This window comes from Apodemus sylvaticus, chromosome 5, assembly GCF_947179515.1.
Source record: "Apodemus sylvaticus chromosome 5, mApoSyl1.1, whole genome shotgun sequence".
Taxonomy (NCBI): domain Eukaryota; kingdom Metazoa; phylum Chordata; class Mammalia; order Rodentia; family Muridae; genus Apodemus; species Apodemus sylvaticus.
In genome coordinates this window covers 93,386,933-93,404,925 of record NC_067476.1, presented here as the reverse complement: position 1 = coordinate 93,404,925, position 17,993 = coordinate 93,386,933, and the positions used below count along the sequence as shown (strand labels likewise).

Sequence of the window (17,993 nt, the reverse complement as noted above, 5' to 3'; positions counted from 1 at the left end):
CCACGTATGTGGTAAATCTACTGCCGTATAATCTGAAGAAACATAGAGGGCCAGGATTATTGATTTTCATTTGTGTCATCAAGTTCTTCATAATATGATGAAGTTCTGTGATTAGGACAAAGGAAGCAATACGGTTCCATGAACTGACAATCACAATGTACCTTGTTTTAAGTTCTTTGACAGACACTGTTAAAAGAATGTCAAAAATCTAATTATAGGGAAACCAAAACTAAAGCTACAGAAAAAAATACAGAAAATGTATTTTTAATAATTGTTATGAAACAAAAATACATCAGAAACTTATATTTAAGAGTCATATTTCTAAGAAAACCTGGAGAGTTCTGCTTAGCTGATAGTCATATTTTATATATCAGTTACATTTTTATAATTTAAAAAAACAAACCTAAGCAAGAGATGAATGTGTGATCACCAAGGTAAATGACAGTGTATGTTTTCCATCCAAGGAGTAATAATTAGTCTGAAAAGTTTTACTCATTCAATGTGAGGAATCAAAACATGATGTCTCTCTCACGCATATTCAAAGTAAACCAAGGAAGCTGGCATGTGAGGAACAACAGCTATCACTATTTTCTGACCTTCACACATTCACACATGTTCACAGGCATCCATACATGTGTACTGACACACAAATGAACATACACATAACATGCAGAAACACTAATAAAACACATTACTATTAATTGTTTTTGTTCTCAATCGCTGGGGAACTAACCAGTTTACTTTGGCTTTCTTTTAAGTCAAAATATTCCTTGTTACTAATTGATTATGGCTTATAAAGCTATCATAATTTATACTTTTATGGCTTGTAGAAGGATAAAATTCACACTGGAAGGAGTAGGCTTAATTTTAAGGAGAGTAAGTACATGTGATTCACAAACTATGCACTCAATGAGCAATCGGTGTATTAACAATAATGTTAATTAACCATATAGGTCATTAGAAGCTTGCTAGCTTTTAGATTAGCAATCAAGATAATCAAGAAAAATAAAAAGCAAATAATTATAGAAAGAGATAGAGAAAGGGTAATGAGACGTAAAGGAGAGAAAGGAAAGTCAGTCTTATCAAGATTCTTGAACAAATGTGTTATTTTTTCACTCTTGGATTTTATATTGAAGACATTTACTAAAGTGAGATACCAAGTTGATTTCTAAAAAACTATCATCAATAAAAATGTTGTATTCATAAATAAGTAACATTTATTCTGCAGTTTAATATTGAATAGCTCAGATCAATTCATTAGCAACCTAAATGTCCACTTATGCAACAGAATAGTTTGAAGCATTTAGATTAAGTCATTTTACAAATAAAAATCTGGAAACATTTACAGTTTGAAAATTGGAGAATTTAAAGTAAAATTAGTAAAAAGAAAAAATTCTAATGAAAAATAGTGTTCAGGAATACACATCAGTATCACCTTTGGAGAATCTGAAAATGTAGGCTTTCATCTGGCTTTTACTTAAGCATTATGTTCATGTGTTATTTAGAAGACTAACCAAAGACCTTGATTGCTCTCAGAATAAAAGTGGATTATTCTACAAAATAACAGGATTAAGATTAACTTCCATAAAAATTTACACGGTAATGTCAGAATCATTCAAACAAACATTAATAGATACTGCCAATATGTAAACAGTGGTTTTTCTCATAAAATATCAGAATTCACATAGAGCATTCTCAGAAAGAGATTTATCACTAATATTAAAATCATGTTAATGAGCAATATATTATTAGTTTACACTAAAATATAAACACTATTTAGTTAGCTGATGCTAATAACATGGTAAATGAAAATCAAAAAAGAGTGGAGATGAGACATGGACATGGACCAGAAAGAAACAGAAGTGAACAGAGCAGAACGTGAAAGAACACTCTAAACTCTAAAGGGGACGCAGGTGAGAAGCACACCAGGGGAATATTTCCTGATGCTTTTCTGTCCAACTCATTGCTTAAAATCTCAAGTAAATTCTGCTTGCAGACATTTTTGATAAAGCAGGAAAGCTCTTGTAATTCTTCTTCTGCCAGTCTCCCCAGCTTCTGTTCCTTCTTTCATAAAACTCTTTGTTAAAACTCTTCCATGACTGTATCTATGTTTCATTATTTTATTGAAAAGAAAAGAATTTCTTAATGTTTTTATTTAATTTGCTACTTTTTACAGCAAAAATTCTCCCTTATTTTTTATTAGATATATTTTTATTTACATTTCAAATGATTTCCCCTTTCTAGCCCTCCACTCCCCAAAAGTCCCATAAGCCCCCTTCCCTACCCCTGTTCTCCCACCCACCCCTTCCCACTTCTCTGTTCTGGTTTTGCCCTATACTGCTTCACTGAGTCTTTCCAGAACAAGGGGCCACTCCTCCGTTTTTCTTGTACCTCATTTGATGTGTGGATTGAGTTTTGGGTATTCCAATTTTCTAGGTTAATATCCACTTATTAGTAAGTGCATACCATCATTGATCTTTTGAGACTGGGTTACCTCACTTAGTATGATGTTCTCCAGCTCCATCCATTTGCCTAAGTATTTCATGGATTCATTGTTTCTAATGACTGAATAGTACTCCATTGTGTATATATACCACATTTTTTGCATCCACTCTTCTGTTGAGGGATACCTGGGTTCTTTCCAGATTCTGGCTATTATAAATAGGGCTGCTATGAAAATAGTGGAGCATGTATCCTTATTACATGCTGGGAAATCAAGAACACATAAAAACGATCATCCATCATGATCAAGTAGGCTTTATCCTAGGGATACAGGGTTTCTTCAATATACAGAAATCCATCAATGCAATCCATTACATAAACAAACTCAAAAAAAAAAAAAAACCACATGGTCATTTCATTGGATGCTGAAAAAGCATTTGACAAAATTCAGCATCCTTTCATGCTTAAAGTCTTGGAAAGAACAGGAATTCAAGGCCCATACCTAAACATAGTAAAAGCAATATACAGCAAACCGGTAGCCAGCATCAAACTAAATGAAGAGAAACTTTAAGCAATCCCATTAAAATCAGGGACTAGACAGGGCTTCCCACTTTCTCCTTATCTTTTCAAAAAGTTCTGGAAAGACTCAGTGAAGCAGTATTTGGCAAAACCAGAACGGGGAAGTGGAAAGGGGTGGGTGGGAGGACAGGGGGAGAGAAGGGGGCTTATGGGACTTTTGGGGAGTGGGGGGGCTAGAAAAGGGGAAATCATTTGAAATGTAAATAAAAAATATATCGAATAAAAAAAAGAAAAAAAATTCTCTCTTATGTCAATTCGTTAATAATACCTTTCTGCTTGATTCTGATTAGATAGGTTTTCTCTATGCCCTAACACCAGACCTTGAAACACATTATATTGCATTTCCGTTGTATTAATTACAATGATTATTCTCTTAAAACTTTATCAATTTCATGACTTTTTGAAAATCAGAGAGTGTGACTTAATAATAAATCCTGGTTCTTGGTAAGTACAATGTCTTTGAGAGAGGTGAGGTTTTAGCAACTATAAGCATAGCCAAGATGTAAATACATAGATAAATGATGATGCTATTTTATTGATAATGAAGATATGCTCTACAACTTAAAGCTACTGAAAATTGTAACCAGAAGAATATTAATTGCTCCTCTAGAAATTCTCATCATCTTATTGCAGATCGTAAAAAACGTCACTTTAAGACAAGTTCCTAAGTCCTTATCTAGTCTTTATGAAAATAGAATCTAGACCAGAAATCTCCAAGAAAATCAAGACAGAAACTAGACAGAGAAAGCAGTGAAGATTTTGAGTTCTCTATGGAAATTAAAGACAGTAAATGCTTTTAAATAAAAAACAACATAGAATAAATTGTTATATTGTGGTGACTTGAGACATGAAAATTTTTGTTTTAAGAAGTAACAAATTAGCCCTCTGTAGGATGAAGAGTTGGTGAAGATCTTTTCCCAGTTTGTTGGTTGCTGTTTTGTCCTTTTGACACTGTCCTTTGCCTTACAGAAGCTTTATAATTTTATGAGGTCCCATTTATCAATTCATGATCTTAGAGCATAAGATTGGTGTTCTGTTCAGGAAAATTTCCCCTGTGCCCATGTCCTCAAGGGTCTTCCCCAGTTTCTTTTCTATTAGTTTCAGTTTGTCTGGTTTTATGTGGAGGTCCTTGATCCACTTGAAGTTGAGCTTAGTACAAGGATATAAGAATGGATCAATTCGCATTCTTCTGCATGCTGACCTCCAATTGAACCAGCATCATTTGTTGAAAAGGCTATCTTTTTTCCACTGGATGTTTTCTGCTTCTTTGTCAAAGCTCAAGTGACCATAGGTGTGTGGGTTCATTTCTGGGTCTTCAATCCTATTCCATTGGTCCACTTGCCTGTCACGGTACCAATACCATGCAGTTTTTAACACTATTGCTCTGCAGTATTGTTTGAGGTTTGGGATACTGATTCCCCCAGAAGTTCTTTTACTGTTGAGAATAGTTTTAGCTATCCTGGGTTTTTGTTATTCCAGATGAATTTGAGAATTGCTTTTTCTAATTTTATGAAGAACTGAGTTGGGAATATGTACACAAAATTGAAGAAGTTAGACCCCAGACAACCAAATAACCCTATTAAAAATGGGATACAGAGCTGAACAAGGAATTTTCACCTGAAGAAATTTGGATGGCGGAGAAGCACCTTAAGAAATGTTCAACATCATTACTCATTAGGGAAATGCAAATCAAAACAACCCTGAGATTTCACCTCACACCAATCAGAATGGCTAAGGTCAAAAACTCAGAGACACCAGGTGTTGGTGAGGATGTAGAGAAAGAAGAACACTCCTCCACTGCTGGTGGGTTTGTAAGATGGTTCAACAACTCTGGAAATCAGTCTGGAAGTTCCTCAGAAAACTGGGCATGACACTTCCGGAGGACCTGGCTATACCACTCCTGGGCATATATCCAGAGGATTCCTCAGCATGCAATAAGGACACATGCTCCACTATGTTCATAGCAGCCTTATTTATATAAATAGGCAGGAAAAACTTGTGTCCTTATTTATAACTATCATGGATCTATACATAATATACCTTAAAGACTCTACCAGAAAATTTTTAGCTTTTTATTTTTTTCTATTTTTGATATTATGATATATTTACATCATTCCCCCGATACCCTCCAAAGCATTCCATAAACCCTTTCTTGTTCTCTTACATAAATACATAAATACACATACATATGTATGTGCATGTGTCTATGCATACATATATACATATATGTATATACACACATATCTCTAAATGTAATCTGCTCTAAATGTAATAAAGTCTACATGCTACATATTGTGTATCCATTCTTCCTTTGAGAGACATCTGAGTTGTTTCCAGGTTCTGTCTATTACAGACAAGGGTACTATGAACATAGTAGAGCACTTGTTCTTGTTATATGCCAGAGACTTTTTAGAATTTAATGAAAATGAAGGCACAACATACCCAAATCTTTGGAACACAATGAAAGCAGTGCTAAGAGGAAAACTCATAGCCCTGAGTGCCTCCAAAAAGAAAATGGAGAGAGCATATACTAGCAGCTTAATGACACACCTGAAAGCCCTGGAACAAAAAGAAGCTATTTTACCTAAGAGGAGTAGAAGACAGGAAATCATCAAACTCAGCGCTGAAATCAATCAAGTGGAAACAAAGAGAACCATACAAAGAATCAACGAGTCCAGGAGCTGGTTCTTTGAGAAAATCAACAAGATAGATAAACCCTTAGCCAGACTGACCAAAGGGCACAGAGAAAGTATCCAAATTAACAAAATTAGAAACGAAAAGGGATATATTACAACAGAAACTGAGGAAATCCAAAAAATCATCAGATCCTACTACAAAAGCCTATAGTCAACACAACTGGAGAATCTGGATGAAATGGACAATTTCCTAGAGAGATACCAAATACCAAAATTAAATCAGGACCAAATAAATCATCTAAACAGTCCCATAACCCCTAAAGAAATAGAAGGGGTCATAGAAAGTCTTCCAACCAAAAAAAGCACAGGACCAGATGGTTTCAGTGCAAAATTCTATCAGAACTTCAAAGAAGACCTAACACCAATACTCTTCAAACTATTCCACAAAATAGAAACAGAAGGAACCCTACCCAATTCCTTCTACGAAGCCACAATTACGCTGATACCAAAACCACACAAAGATCCAACAAAGAAAGAGAACTTCAGACCAATCTCCCAAATGAGGTCAAAGGGATACAAATTGGAAAGGAAGAAGTCAAACTATCATTATTTGCAGATGACATGATAGTCTACCTAAGTGACCCAAAAAACTCCACTAGAGAACTTCTAGAGCTGATAAACAACTTCAGCAAAGTAGCAGGTTATAAAATCAACTCAAGCAAATCAGTGGCCTTCTTATACTCAAAGGATAAGCAGGCTGAGAAAGAAATTAGGGAAATGACCCCCTTCACAATAGCCACAAACAGTATAAAGTACCTTGGGGTGACTCTTACCAAACATGTGAAAGATCTGTATGACAAGAACTTCAAGACTCTGAAGAAGGAAATGGAAGAAGACCTCAAAAAATGGGAAAACATCCCATGCTCATGGATCGGCAGGATCAATATAGTTAAAATGGCCATTTTGCCAAAAGCAATATACAGATTCAATGCAATACCCATCAAAATCCCAACTCAATTCTTCACAGAGTTAGAAAGAGCAATTCTCAAATTATTCTGTAATAACAAAAATCCCAGGATAGGTAAAACTATTCTCAGCAACAAAAGAAATTCTGGGGTAATCAGTATCCCAGACCTCAAGCAATACTACAGAGCAATAGTGTTAAAAACTGCATAGTATTGGTACAGTGACAGGCAGGCAGATCAATGGAACAGGATTGAAGATCCAGAAATGAACCCACACACCTATGGCCACTTGATCCTCGACAAAGGGGCTGAAAACATCCAATGGAAAAAAGATAGCCTTTTCAACAAATGGTGCGGGTTCAACTGGAGGTCAGCATGCAGAAGAATGCGAGTTGATCCATCCTTGTCTCCTTGTACTAAGCTCAAATCCAAATGGATCAAGGACCTCCACATGAAGCCAGACACTCTGAAGCTAATAGAAAAGAAACTGGGGAAGAGCCTTGAGGACACCAGTACAGGGCAAAAGTTTCTGAACAGAACACCAATAGCATATGCTCTAAGATCAAGAATTGACAAATGGGACCTCATCAAATTACAAAGTTTCTGTAAGGCAAAGGACACCATCAAGAGGACAAATCGGCAACCAACAAATTGGGAAAAGATCTTCACCAATCCTACATCAGATAGAGGACTAATATCTAATATATATAAAGAACTCACAAAGAATTCTCACCTAAATAACTTAGGATGGTGGAGAAGCATCTTAAAAAATGCTCAACTTCATTAGTCATTAGGGAAATGCAAATCAAAACAACCCTGAGATTTCACCTTACACCAGTCAGAATGGCTAAGATTAAAAATTCAGGAGACAGCAGGAGTTGGAGAGGGTGTGGAGAAAGAGGAACACTCCTCCACTGCTGCTGGGGTTGCAAATTGGTACAACCACTCTCGAAATCAGTCTGGCGGTTCCTCCGAAAACTGGGCACCTCACTTCCAGATGATCCTGCTATACCACTCCTGGGCATATACCCAGAGGATTCCCCAGCATGTAATAAGGATACATGTTCCAGTATGTTCATAGCAGCCCTGTTTATAATTGCCAGATGCTGGAAAGAACCTAGGTATCCCTCAACAGAAGAGTGGATGCAAAAAATGTGGTATATCTACACGATGGAATACTATTCAGTCATTAGAAACAATGAATTCATGAAATTCTTAGGCATATGGATGGAGCTAGAGAACATCATACTAAGTGAGGTAACCCAGACTCAAAAGGTGAATCATGGTATGCACTCACTAATAAGTGGATATTAACCTAGAAAACTGGAATACCCAAAACATAATCCACACATCAAATGAGGTACAAGAAGAAAGGAGGAGTGGCCCCTTGTTCTGGAAAGACTCAGTGAAGCAGTATTCGGCAAAACCAGAACGGGGAAGTGGGAAGGGGTGGGTGGGAGGACAGGGGGAAAGAAGTGGGCTTATGGGACTTTCGGGAAGTGGGGGGGTCCATAAAGTTTCTTGGGGTCACTCTAACCAAACAAGTGAAACATCTGTATGAGAAGAACTTCAGGTCTCTGAAAAAGGAAATCGAAGAAGACCTCAGAAAATGAAAAGATCTTCCAGGCTCGTGGATTGGCAGGATTAATATAGTTAAAATGGCCATCTTGCCAAAAGCAATATACAGATTCAATGTAATCCCCATCAAAATCCCAACTCAGTTCTTCACAGAGTTAGAAAAAGCAATTCTCAAATTCATCTGGAATTACAAAAAAAACCCAGGATAGCTAAAACTATTCTCAACAACAAAAGAAATTCTGGGGGAATCAGTATCCCTGACTTCAAGCAATACTACAGAGCAATAGTGTTAAAAACTGCATGGTATTGGCACAGTGATAGGCAAGTGGACCAATGGAATAGAATTGAAGATCCAGAAATGAACCCACACACCTATGGTCACATGATCTTCGACAAAGGAGCTGAAAACATCCAGTGGAAAAAAGATAGCCTTTTCAACAAATGGTGCTGGTTCAACTGGAGGTCAGCATGCAGAAGAAGGCGAAAGAAGTTAGATTCCAAAAAACCAAACAACCCTATTAAAAAATGGGGTACAGAGTTAAACAAAGAATTCTCACCTGAAGAACTTCGGATGGCGGAGAAACATCTTAAAACATGCTCAACTTCATTAGTCATTAGGGAAATGCAAATCAAAACAACCCCGAGATTTCACCTTATACCAGTCAGAATGGCTAAGATTAAAAATTCAGGAGACAGCAGGTGTTGGCGAGGATGTGGAGAAAGAGGAACACTCCTCCACTGCTGGTGGGGTTGCAAATTGGTACAACCACTCTGGAAATCAGTCTGGCGGTTCCTCCGAAAACTGGGCACCTCACTTCCAGAAGATCCTGCTATAACACTCCTGGGCATATACCCAGAAGATTTCCCAGCATGTAATAAGGATACATGTTCCACTATGTTCATAGCAGCCCTATTTATAATTGCCAGATGCTGGAAAGAACCCAGGTATCCCTCAACAGAAGAGTGGATGCAAAAAATGTGGTATATATACACAATGGAGTACTATTCAACCATTAGAAACAATGAATTCATGAAATTCTTAGCCAAATGGATGGAGCTGGAGAACATCATACTAAGTGAGGTAACTCAGACTCAAAAGATGAATCATGGTATGCACTCACTAATAAGTGGATATTAACCTAGAAAACTGGAATACCCAAAACATAATCCACACATCAAATGAGGTACAAGAAGAACGGAGGAGTAGTCCCTTGTTCTGGAAAGACTCAGTGAAGCAGTATAGAGCAAAATTAGAACGGGGAAGTGGGAAGGGTTGGGTGGGAAAACAGGGGGAGGGAAGGGGACTGATGGGACTTTCGGGAGTGGGGGCCCAGCAAAGGGGAAATCATTTGAAATGTAAATAAATATATCAATAAATTAAAAAGCTCTCCTTCAGATCCTTCAGTCCTTTCTCTATCTTTTCCATTGGGGACCTTGTACTCAGTTCAATGGTTGGCTAAGGGAAAAGAAAGAGAGCTTCAGATCAATTTACCTTATGAATATTGGTGCAAAAATACTCAATAAAATTCTTGCCAACCAAATTCAAGAACACATCAAAACGATCATTCACTAAGATGAAGGAGGCTTCATACCAGAGATGCAGGGATGGTTCAATATAAGGAAATTCATCAATGAAATCCACTACATAAACAAACTCAAAGAAAAAAACCACATGGTCATTTCATTAGATGCTGAAAACGTAACAAAATTCTTTACATATCTTGAAAGAACAAATTTCAACTTCATACGAACAAACAAAAACCAAAAACAATCTTGAAAAATAAAAGAACTTCTGGAGATATCACTATCTTTGACTACAAGATGTAATACAGAACATAGTAATAAAATCTGTATGATACTGGTATAGAAACAGACAGGTGGATCAATGGAATCAAATCAAAGGCCCAAAAATCACCCCATGCACCTATGAACACTTGATTTATGACAAAGAAGCCAATACTATACTATGGAAAAGGGAGATCATCTTAAACAAATGGTGCTCATCTAACTGGATGTTTGCATGTATAACAATGCAAATAGATTTAAGTTTATTACTCTACGCAAGACTCAATTTCAAACAGATCGAAGACCTCAAAGTAAAACAAGACATACTAAATCTAATGGAACAAAGACATCATGAGTTTTGTAGGGAAATGGATGGAACTAGAAAATATCATCCTGAGCAAGATAACCAAGCCCAAAATGACATGCATGGTATTTACTCAATTATAAGTGGATATTAGCCATAAAATACAGAATGACCGTGCTCTAGTCAAGAGACCCGAAAAAGCCAAAATCGAGGAAGGCCAAGGAAGGATATCTCTTTCTCAGAAGTTTGTAAATAGATATAGGATTTCGATGGAAAGAGGGTACTGGGTAAAAGAGGAAATGGGAAAAATAGTGGGGATGGGGGTTGGAGATCATATGGAAAGAAAGAAGTTGAGAGAGAAGGGAGATTGGTGGTGGTGAGGCATTCTCTAGGAAGTGCCAGAGACCTGAGATTGGGTGTACACTAGGTGAACTAACTACAGGGGTGACTCTTGCTGAGACTCCTAGCAGTGGGGGTTATGGATCCTAAAGAGGCCTCACCTATAGCCAGACAGGACTCCCAATCAAGGGATAAGGACACCAACTCACCCATAAAATCTTTGACCCAAAATGCATCCTACCTCCAAGATATGTGGGGAGAAAAATGGAGCAGAGAGTGAGGAAATGACCAACTAATGACTGCACCAAATTGAAACCATCATTCTCTGCATGAAACCATCATGCAGAGAACCAACCTCTGATACTGCTAATGATACTCTTTTATGCTTGCAGACAGAAATCTAACCTTACTGTTTTCTGAGAGCCTCCACCAAGCAGTCAATGGGAAGAAATTCAGAGATTCATACTCAAACATTCAATAGAGCTTGTAAAATCTTACAGAAGAGTTGGAAGAAAGACTGAGAGACCCAAAGAGGATAGGGACTCCACAGGAAGACCAACAAAGTAAACTAAACTAAACTAGACACTTGTGGGTTCCCAGAGACTGAATCACCAACCAAACAGGGAACACAGGCTGATGCTAGGCACCCTGCACATATGTAGCAGATGAGCAGCTTGATCTTCATGTAGGTTCCACAACAATTGGAGCAGAGCCTTCACCGAACCTGTTGCCTGCCTGTCTATAAATCCAGTGCCCCCATATGGACAGTCTTGTCTGGTCTCATTTAGAGAGAAAGCTGCCTGTCTAGCAGAAACGTGATATGCAGTTAGTTTTGTGCATGTGAGTTTGTGTGTGTGTGTGTATGTGTGTGTGTGTTAGTGAAAAGCTAATACCCAGAGGGGTGCTTCCCCTTCCCAGAAGAGAATAGGGGAAAAACTTGTGTGAGGGGATACTGGCAGGAGAGGAAGGGCTGATATTGGTTATTAAAGTGAAAAAACAAAATGTTAAAATGTGTTATAGATGTTGATAAAGTGATAATATTATTTTAATTTATTTTCTTCTATTTTTGAGAATTTTTTAAATAGATGTTATATTTACATTATTTTCCTCTAACCATTCTTCATTTCTCCTACCACCTCTCAAATTTATGACTTCTTTCATTATTCTTATTATGAACATACACAAAAGCATACACATGTACATGTACATGTCTACATGTCCATACATGCACACAAAGATCTGCTGTGTTTACTTAGTATTTCTCATATGTATACCTATTTAGGACAGACAAATTACAATTGTACAACCTATTGTAAGCTGAGTTAGGGCCTGGTATTATTGAGTCTCTTTTCTTCATCAGCTGTTTATTGTCTATAGCTATTCATCTTAGGGTGGTGATTGTAGTATTTCCCCAATCCACACTCGTATGTAAACTGGTGTTATTTTGCATATCTTCATTGGATGACCATATTATATTTTGGTTGCAAATTCCTCCCTATATGTAAACAACATTACTCACAACAGAAATTGTAGTATTCTGGCTCATAAAACCTTTCTGCTCACTAATCCTTGATATTGCCTGAGCTTTTGATGAAAGAATAGCATTGGGCACCTCATAGTATGTTATTCTCTGTAGGTCCACCAGTTGTTGATGTCTGTGATAATTTGCATCCTATCATGACAAAAGAAGTGTATTTGACAAGAGGTGAATATTACATTTAACTCTAGGCAAAAGGATGGGTAGCTAGAATGCAATTAGAAATAACACTGTATTATGAAGTGCTAGCAGTGGGTTTTGCTCTAGATTTCAGGACCTCATTGACCAATAGTAGTTGACTAAGTTATATAGTACCAGCCATGAGTTCCCTCCGATGTCCTTATTATTCCAAGTTAATATAATCATCTTTGAAGACTTATCCTAGGACCCAGAAATAAAAAAAAAAATGTGTAGTGTTTTCAAACTCAGAAAGCATAAACATTTAAAAAAATCTCATGAGTCAAGAGATGGCCCAGCAATAAGAGCACACATTGTTCTTGCCCTCACCCTTATTTTTTCTGTGATTGAGGATACTATTAAAAATTTATTTTATTATTAATTAGTGTAAACGTGGGAATGAAACTAAAATCAGTACTTTACTGTTGGGCTAAATAACCAACAAATTTTAAATCTAGATATGTTATGCATAATACATTGTTCATGCTAGCACAGATACTTTTCTCCACTTCTAGATATGTTTATGTAATCATGGATGAAAACATTGGTGACCAATTAACTAGATGAACTCCCAAAGATAGTTACTTACTGTTTTGAGAAAAGTAATGTAGCATCCATAGAAATGTATAAGTACAGTCCTTTAATATATTAGCTCTTTGGAAAAGTTAAAGAAATGTTTTAAAGCCATTCTTAAACATTTTTACTTAAATCTTACTATTAAATCACTACCTTATTTTTCTTGACTTAATGACAGATGGATATGCTGGTAGCTGGTATTCTTAATTCTGAAATTGCGAGGTCTCAAAGGGACAAGCTAAAGATAGAAGAAAGTTTCCTTCTCAAGAGGGTAATCTGCAGTAAATATATATCTTATAATTTTACATGAACCCTTGGCACAACAGAAAATGGATTGTTTTGCCTTACTTTGATACTATCTTGGAATCTTGTTATAACTATGGGCAATGATTGATTGATGAAAAACATTTGTTCAAGTACTGTGTTTCTCTGATAAAATGTGATTTACACATACTTGTTTATTACTTATTAAACCCTGTCTTGGAAATTTTGGAAAATTCAACAGTTCTGCTACGATCTTACAACAAATATTAATAGGTGAGATTTGAAAATCCCACATTGATTTCAGAAATAACAAGATTTTATCAAGTGATATGGGATGTCTGATCAACAAAAGCATCAAGAACTCTTCTCCAATGTTGACCTGGCTGAGAAGACTTGCTCTCAGTGATTCTGAACCATGGGGGATACAGAGTGTTCACAAAATAAGGGTTTTCTTACAAACAGTGCAAGGTAACTACAATCACCAGGAATTTTCATATAAGCTACAATTGATTATTATTTAGGTATATACAGCACACACACACGCACACACAAATACATACACCTATACACTGACAGAGAGAGAGAGAGAGAGAGAGAGAGAGAGAGAGAGAGAGAGAAGGTAATTGTGATTTTGAAACTAAGGAACTGAAGGTGATATCACAGAAGGAAAAGGGGAAAAGATATAATGTTAGAGAATACATGCTATACATGCTATACAGTCCTGATGTTATGAAAATTAGTGACACAGTATACTAAGAGTAACTGTATGTAGAAGTCAGAGAAGTTGACTGGTACACAACTGATTTTCACATGATTTCAAAATAAGCAACTTTAAAAGATGAAAATAATCTGATTTTCACTTTATTTTCCTAGATTGACTTATTTTTAAAGCTCTAATTCATGACTTTTGGTGTAAGAAGTATGTGTTATTTTTAATAGAAATTTAATTTTACTATTTGGTGTATGCTTGATAGTAAATTATAATATCATTATTAATACTGAGACTGATATGAGTTAGTTTAGCATAAATTGGTATTTTTTATAATTCTACTAAATATTAACAAGTTCCAAAGGAGACAATATCTGAGATAATAAGCAGGGGTTTTAGTTTTGGTTCAGCATAGTATTTACAGCCTTAAAAACATGAAATGGAAAATTCCTGGAACAATTTATTGCACTCATTAAATACTTACTGATTTTTATTGATTTGAGGGTAGAAAAATCTTCATACATTTGACCCTTTCTCATCATGTACCTCTTCATCATTGGTGGTTATAGATGGCATAATATAATACTACATTAGCAACCTTGATTATGTACAATTGTGTGAGTATGGAGACAGCTCAGGGATGAGCCCTGGAATAGTCAATGCCAAGAGTAGTGGGAATAGATTGGTGCAGATATAGAATATTTTCATATAGTTACTTGTACATTTATAACCCCTTAAACTGTTATTTTGTCATAGAAAATGTGTTTATAATTTTTTTCTTAATTCATAGAATCTTCCCAAGCAAGTTCACATCTTCTGTGAACAATTTTCCTTCTCAATCCTAGGACTTTAATTACCATTGTTACTTTTATAGTTAACCTTCTGACTTTTCTCAGCTGGATAATGACCATATTTTTTTTTTACCATGATTATCAAATTTTCTTATGTAGGTAGAGGATGATGAACTAACATCAGTTATAAGAAAACAATATTTGACATTGTAGAGATATTTGATGAAGTGTGCATATTTTTCTTCTAAAAGTTATAGTTTTTCAGTCCATGGCCTCTGAGAGCCATCAGGAAATCACAGACATGCTAGAGATGAAGGACTCATGTGATTCTGAAAACACATAGCACCTCTGTCCTAGTCTCAGAGAACTTAGGGTCTTCTAATTTGGAAGTGAATTAACACTTGCCTAGTCCAAGTCTTCACCCAAGTCTTGTTTGGACTCCCTCCGTACTGACTTCCAGACTTTGCTTTTCACAGGGTAATTTCTGTTTTTAACAGAAATTTTTACAGAAATTTAATGTTAATTAGTAATTTCTCCATATAAGTCACATTTAAGCCCAAATGGGCTAAACTATAAATTTTTTTTAAACACTAGGCCTTCCAGTTTATTGAAATTAGTATATTTTAGGTTTTAATTAATTTTGTACAGAATTCATAAAGTTTGAAATTTGTGATCAGAGAATATCTCTTTCTAATATTCATGACTCTTTCTTGATGACTGAATGTTTATCCCACCACAGATGGCAAAATATCTTACAATTCACTTGCTTTTCTGCTCATATAAAATCAAGTACTGTAATTTTGAAACAATGTTGTTGTAAATTTTATCAGAATTAGTATTGCTATTTTTATTTTGTAAGTAACTTACATAATTATCCACTCATTAATCATATAATTTTTGAGATTCATTAATGACCTAGTCTTCTAAGATTTTAGGTTCATATAGAACCTTACTTTCCTGTTGTATAGCTCCTGATCATTCTAAATTTTTAATTTTACATTTATTTCAGGTATAAAAGATTGCATTGATTATAGTTCCTCATTCAGAAAACATTCATTTTAATGCACCTATCATAACTATTTATTTAATGAGAAGAGTATACTAATGGTATATGATGAAATGCAAGAATGAAAGCATTAAGAATACCTTAATGTACCTATGTGTTCTGCTTCCTACTTACCTTTGACCTGACCTGAATTTATTACTTTTCTCTAAAAATTTCTTTGTCACTGCATATATAGTTTTATCATGTCCATATAAAGTATATTTTCTATTGCTTTTCATGTTCTAAAAACTATGTCAAAATTCCACTTTTAACACTTTACTATATTTTACTAAATTGTTCTACATTATATATAGTCTGATTTGTTTTATTTATATATTTACATTAATATTTATTTATATTAATTTGTGTTTCTGAACAATATATCATTATTTTGTCAATGGTCATTAGCATTGGGCATACATTTTTATGCACTTATATAGTAATTATTCTATGTAAATAAATGAGAATAAAGTTTCTAGAACACAGAGTGTATGAAATATAGGGAACATTATAACCAAAGCCAAGGTCATTTCCAAAGTTAGTAGGTTCAATCTTTTCTCTCAGAAGAATTTAAGAACTGCTTCTAATTAATATTATGTGTTTTCACTAGAATCTCACACTGTATGTTTCTCTTCAGAATAATTTGGAACTTAACTAAATGGAGAAAATAAATCAGTCTGATGTATCTGAATTCATTATTCTTGGGCTTTGTGACTCTTGGAAGCTCCAGGTTTTTTTCTTTGTGATCTTTTCTTCACTTTATTTAATCACCATTTTTGGCAACATATTTATTGTAGTCATCATTATCACTGACCTTCATCTCCATTCTCCTATGTACTTTCTCTTGGCCAACCTCTCATTCATTGACTTCTGTCTTTCCTCAGTAACTACACCCAAGATGATCATAGACTTCCTCAAGGAAAAAAAGACTATCTCCTTTGGAGGGTGCATGTGTCAGATTTTCTTTGGACACTTCTTTGGAGGGGGTGAGATGGTATTGCTTGTATCAATGGCTTATGACCGTTATGTAGCCATCTGTAAGCCACTCCATTACTCCAGCATCATGAACAGAAATATGTGCATTGGATTAGTGATGACATCATGGATCATTGGCTTTGTGCATTCAATAAGCCAACTGGTTATAATTGTAAATCTGCCCTTCTGTGGATCCAGAGTTTTGGACAGTTTTTTCTGCGATATTCCATTGGTCATCAAGTTAGCCTGCTTGGACATCTATGTTCTAGAATTTTTGATAAATGCTGACAGTGGTGTGCTAGCAGCCATATGCTTCATTCTGTTGCTGGTGTCTTACTCCCATATCCTGACTACTGTTTGTCTTCACTCTAAGGATGGGGCGTCCAAAGCTCTCTCTACTTGTACTGCCCACATCATAGTGGTGGTTTTATTTTTTGGGCCCTGCATCTTCATCTATCTGTGGCCAGTCAGCATAACCTGGGTGGACAAATTTCTTGCTGTGTTTTATGCAGTTATCACACCTCTCCTGAATCCAGCCATTTATACTTTAAGAAACAAAGATATTAAAATTGCTATGAGGAGATTACAATGCTAGCAAGTGAGTTTCATGGATATATTAGGATGTTACATTATTAAAATGCTAACTTGTCAGTTCCTAAACTAATCAAACTTTTTCTTGCAATCTAGACTACAAATATTCTCTAATTCGTGGAATTTAAGTGTACTGCTAGTTAAAAGATCTGCGTCTCTTCACTTTTACAGATTTCATTGATCATTGTATAAAAATAACTGTTCATATAATAATACAAATCTTTAAAATTAGGACTTTGATTATCCCAAGTAAATGACACGTTAATGAAAAATTTCTTGTTCCTATTACAGTTGGAGTTGCTACTTAAATTCTCATTATCCTATCATTAAATCAAAAATCAAAGCATGTGGCAGTTCTCTAAATTCCCATTAAGCCAGAAGATTGAATCTCTAAAAGTTGTCTTGCTTAGAGTGATTTTGGAGTCTAGAGTATTTGCTTTCTCATGTGGTTGTGACTGGAACATACTCTGTCACTTTTCAAATAGTCTCTTTTGGTGCTGAAGTCTCCTTGAAATCTTAAAATTTAAAAATGGTAGACCCTCCACTAGACTATTCTATTTGCTTGCTAGCAAAAATAAATATCCAGGAGACAATCCCATGCTAAAGTTGCCAGGCCTAAGGGAAAAGCTTTCCAGAGACCCCCACTCTTGAGCGTTCAAATTAGCTACACAAAGCATAAAAAAGATACTTACTATAAAGG

At 35.6% G+C, this 17,993-nt stretch overlaps 1 protein-coding gene across 1 annotated transcript; it reads left to right on the top strand.

Moving 5' to 3' along the window:
• The first annotated feature begins 16,385 nt into the window (after positions 1–16,385).
• LOC127684481 (olfactory receptor 4K3-like) lies at positions 16,386–17,297 on the top strand. The gene has a single exon (XM_052181402.1). It carries the CDS (start codon positions 16,386–16,388, stop codon positions 17,295–17,297), a length of 912 nt encoding a protein of 303 aa, XP_052037362.1.
• The last annotated feature ends 696 nt before the right edge of the window (positions 17,298–17,993 follow it).

Coding starts and splice junctions, on each gene's coding strand:
- LOC127684481 (XM_052181402.1), top strand. CDS start 16,386: ATGGAGAAAATAAATCAGTCTGATGTATCTGAATTCATTATTCTTGGG.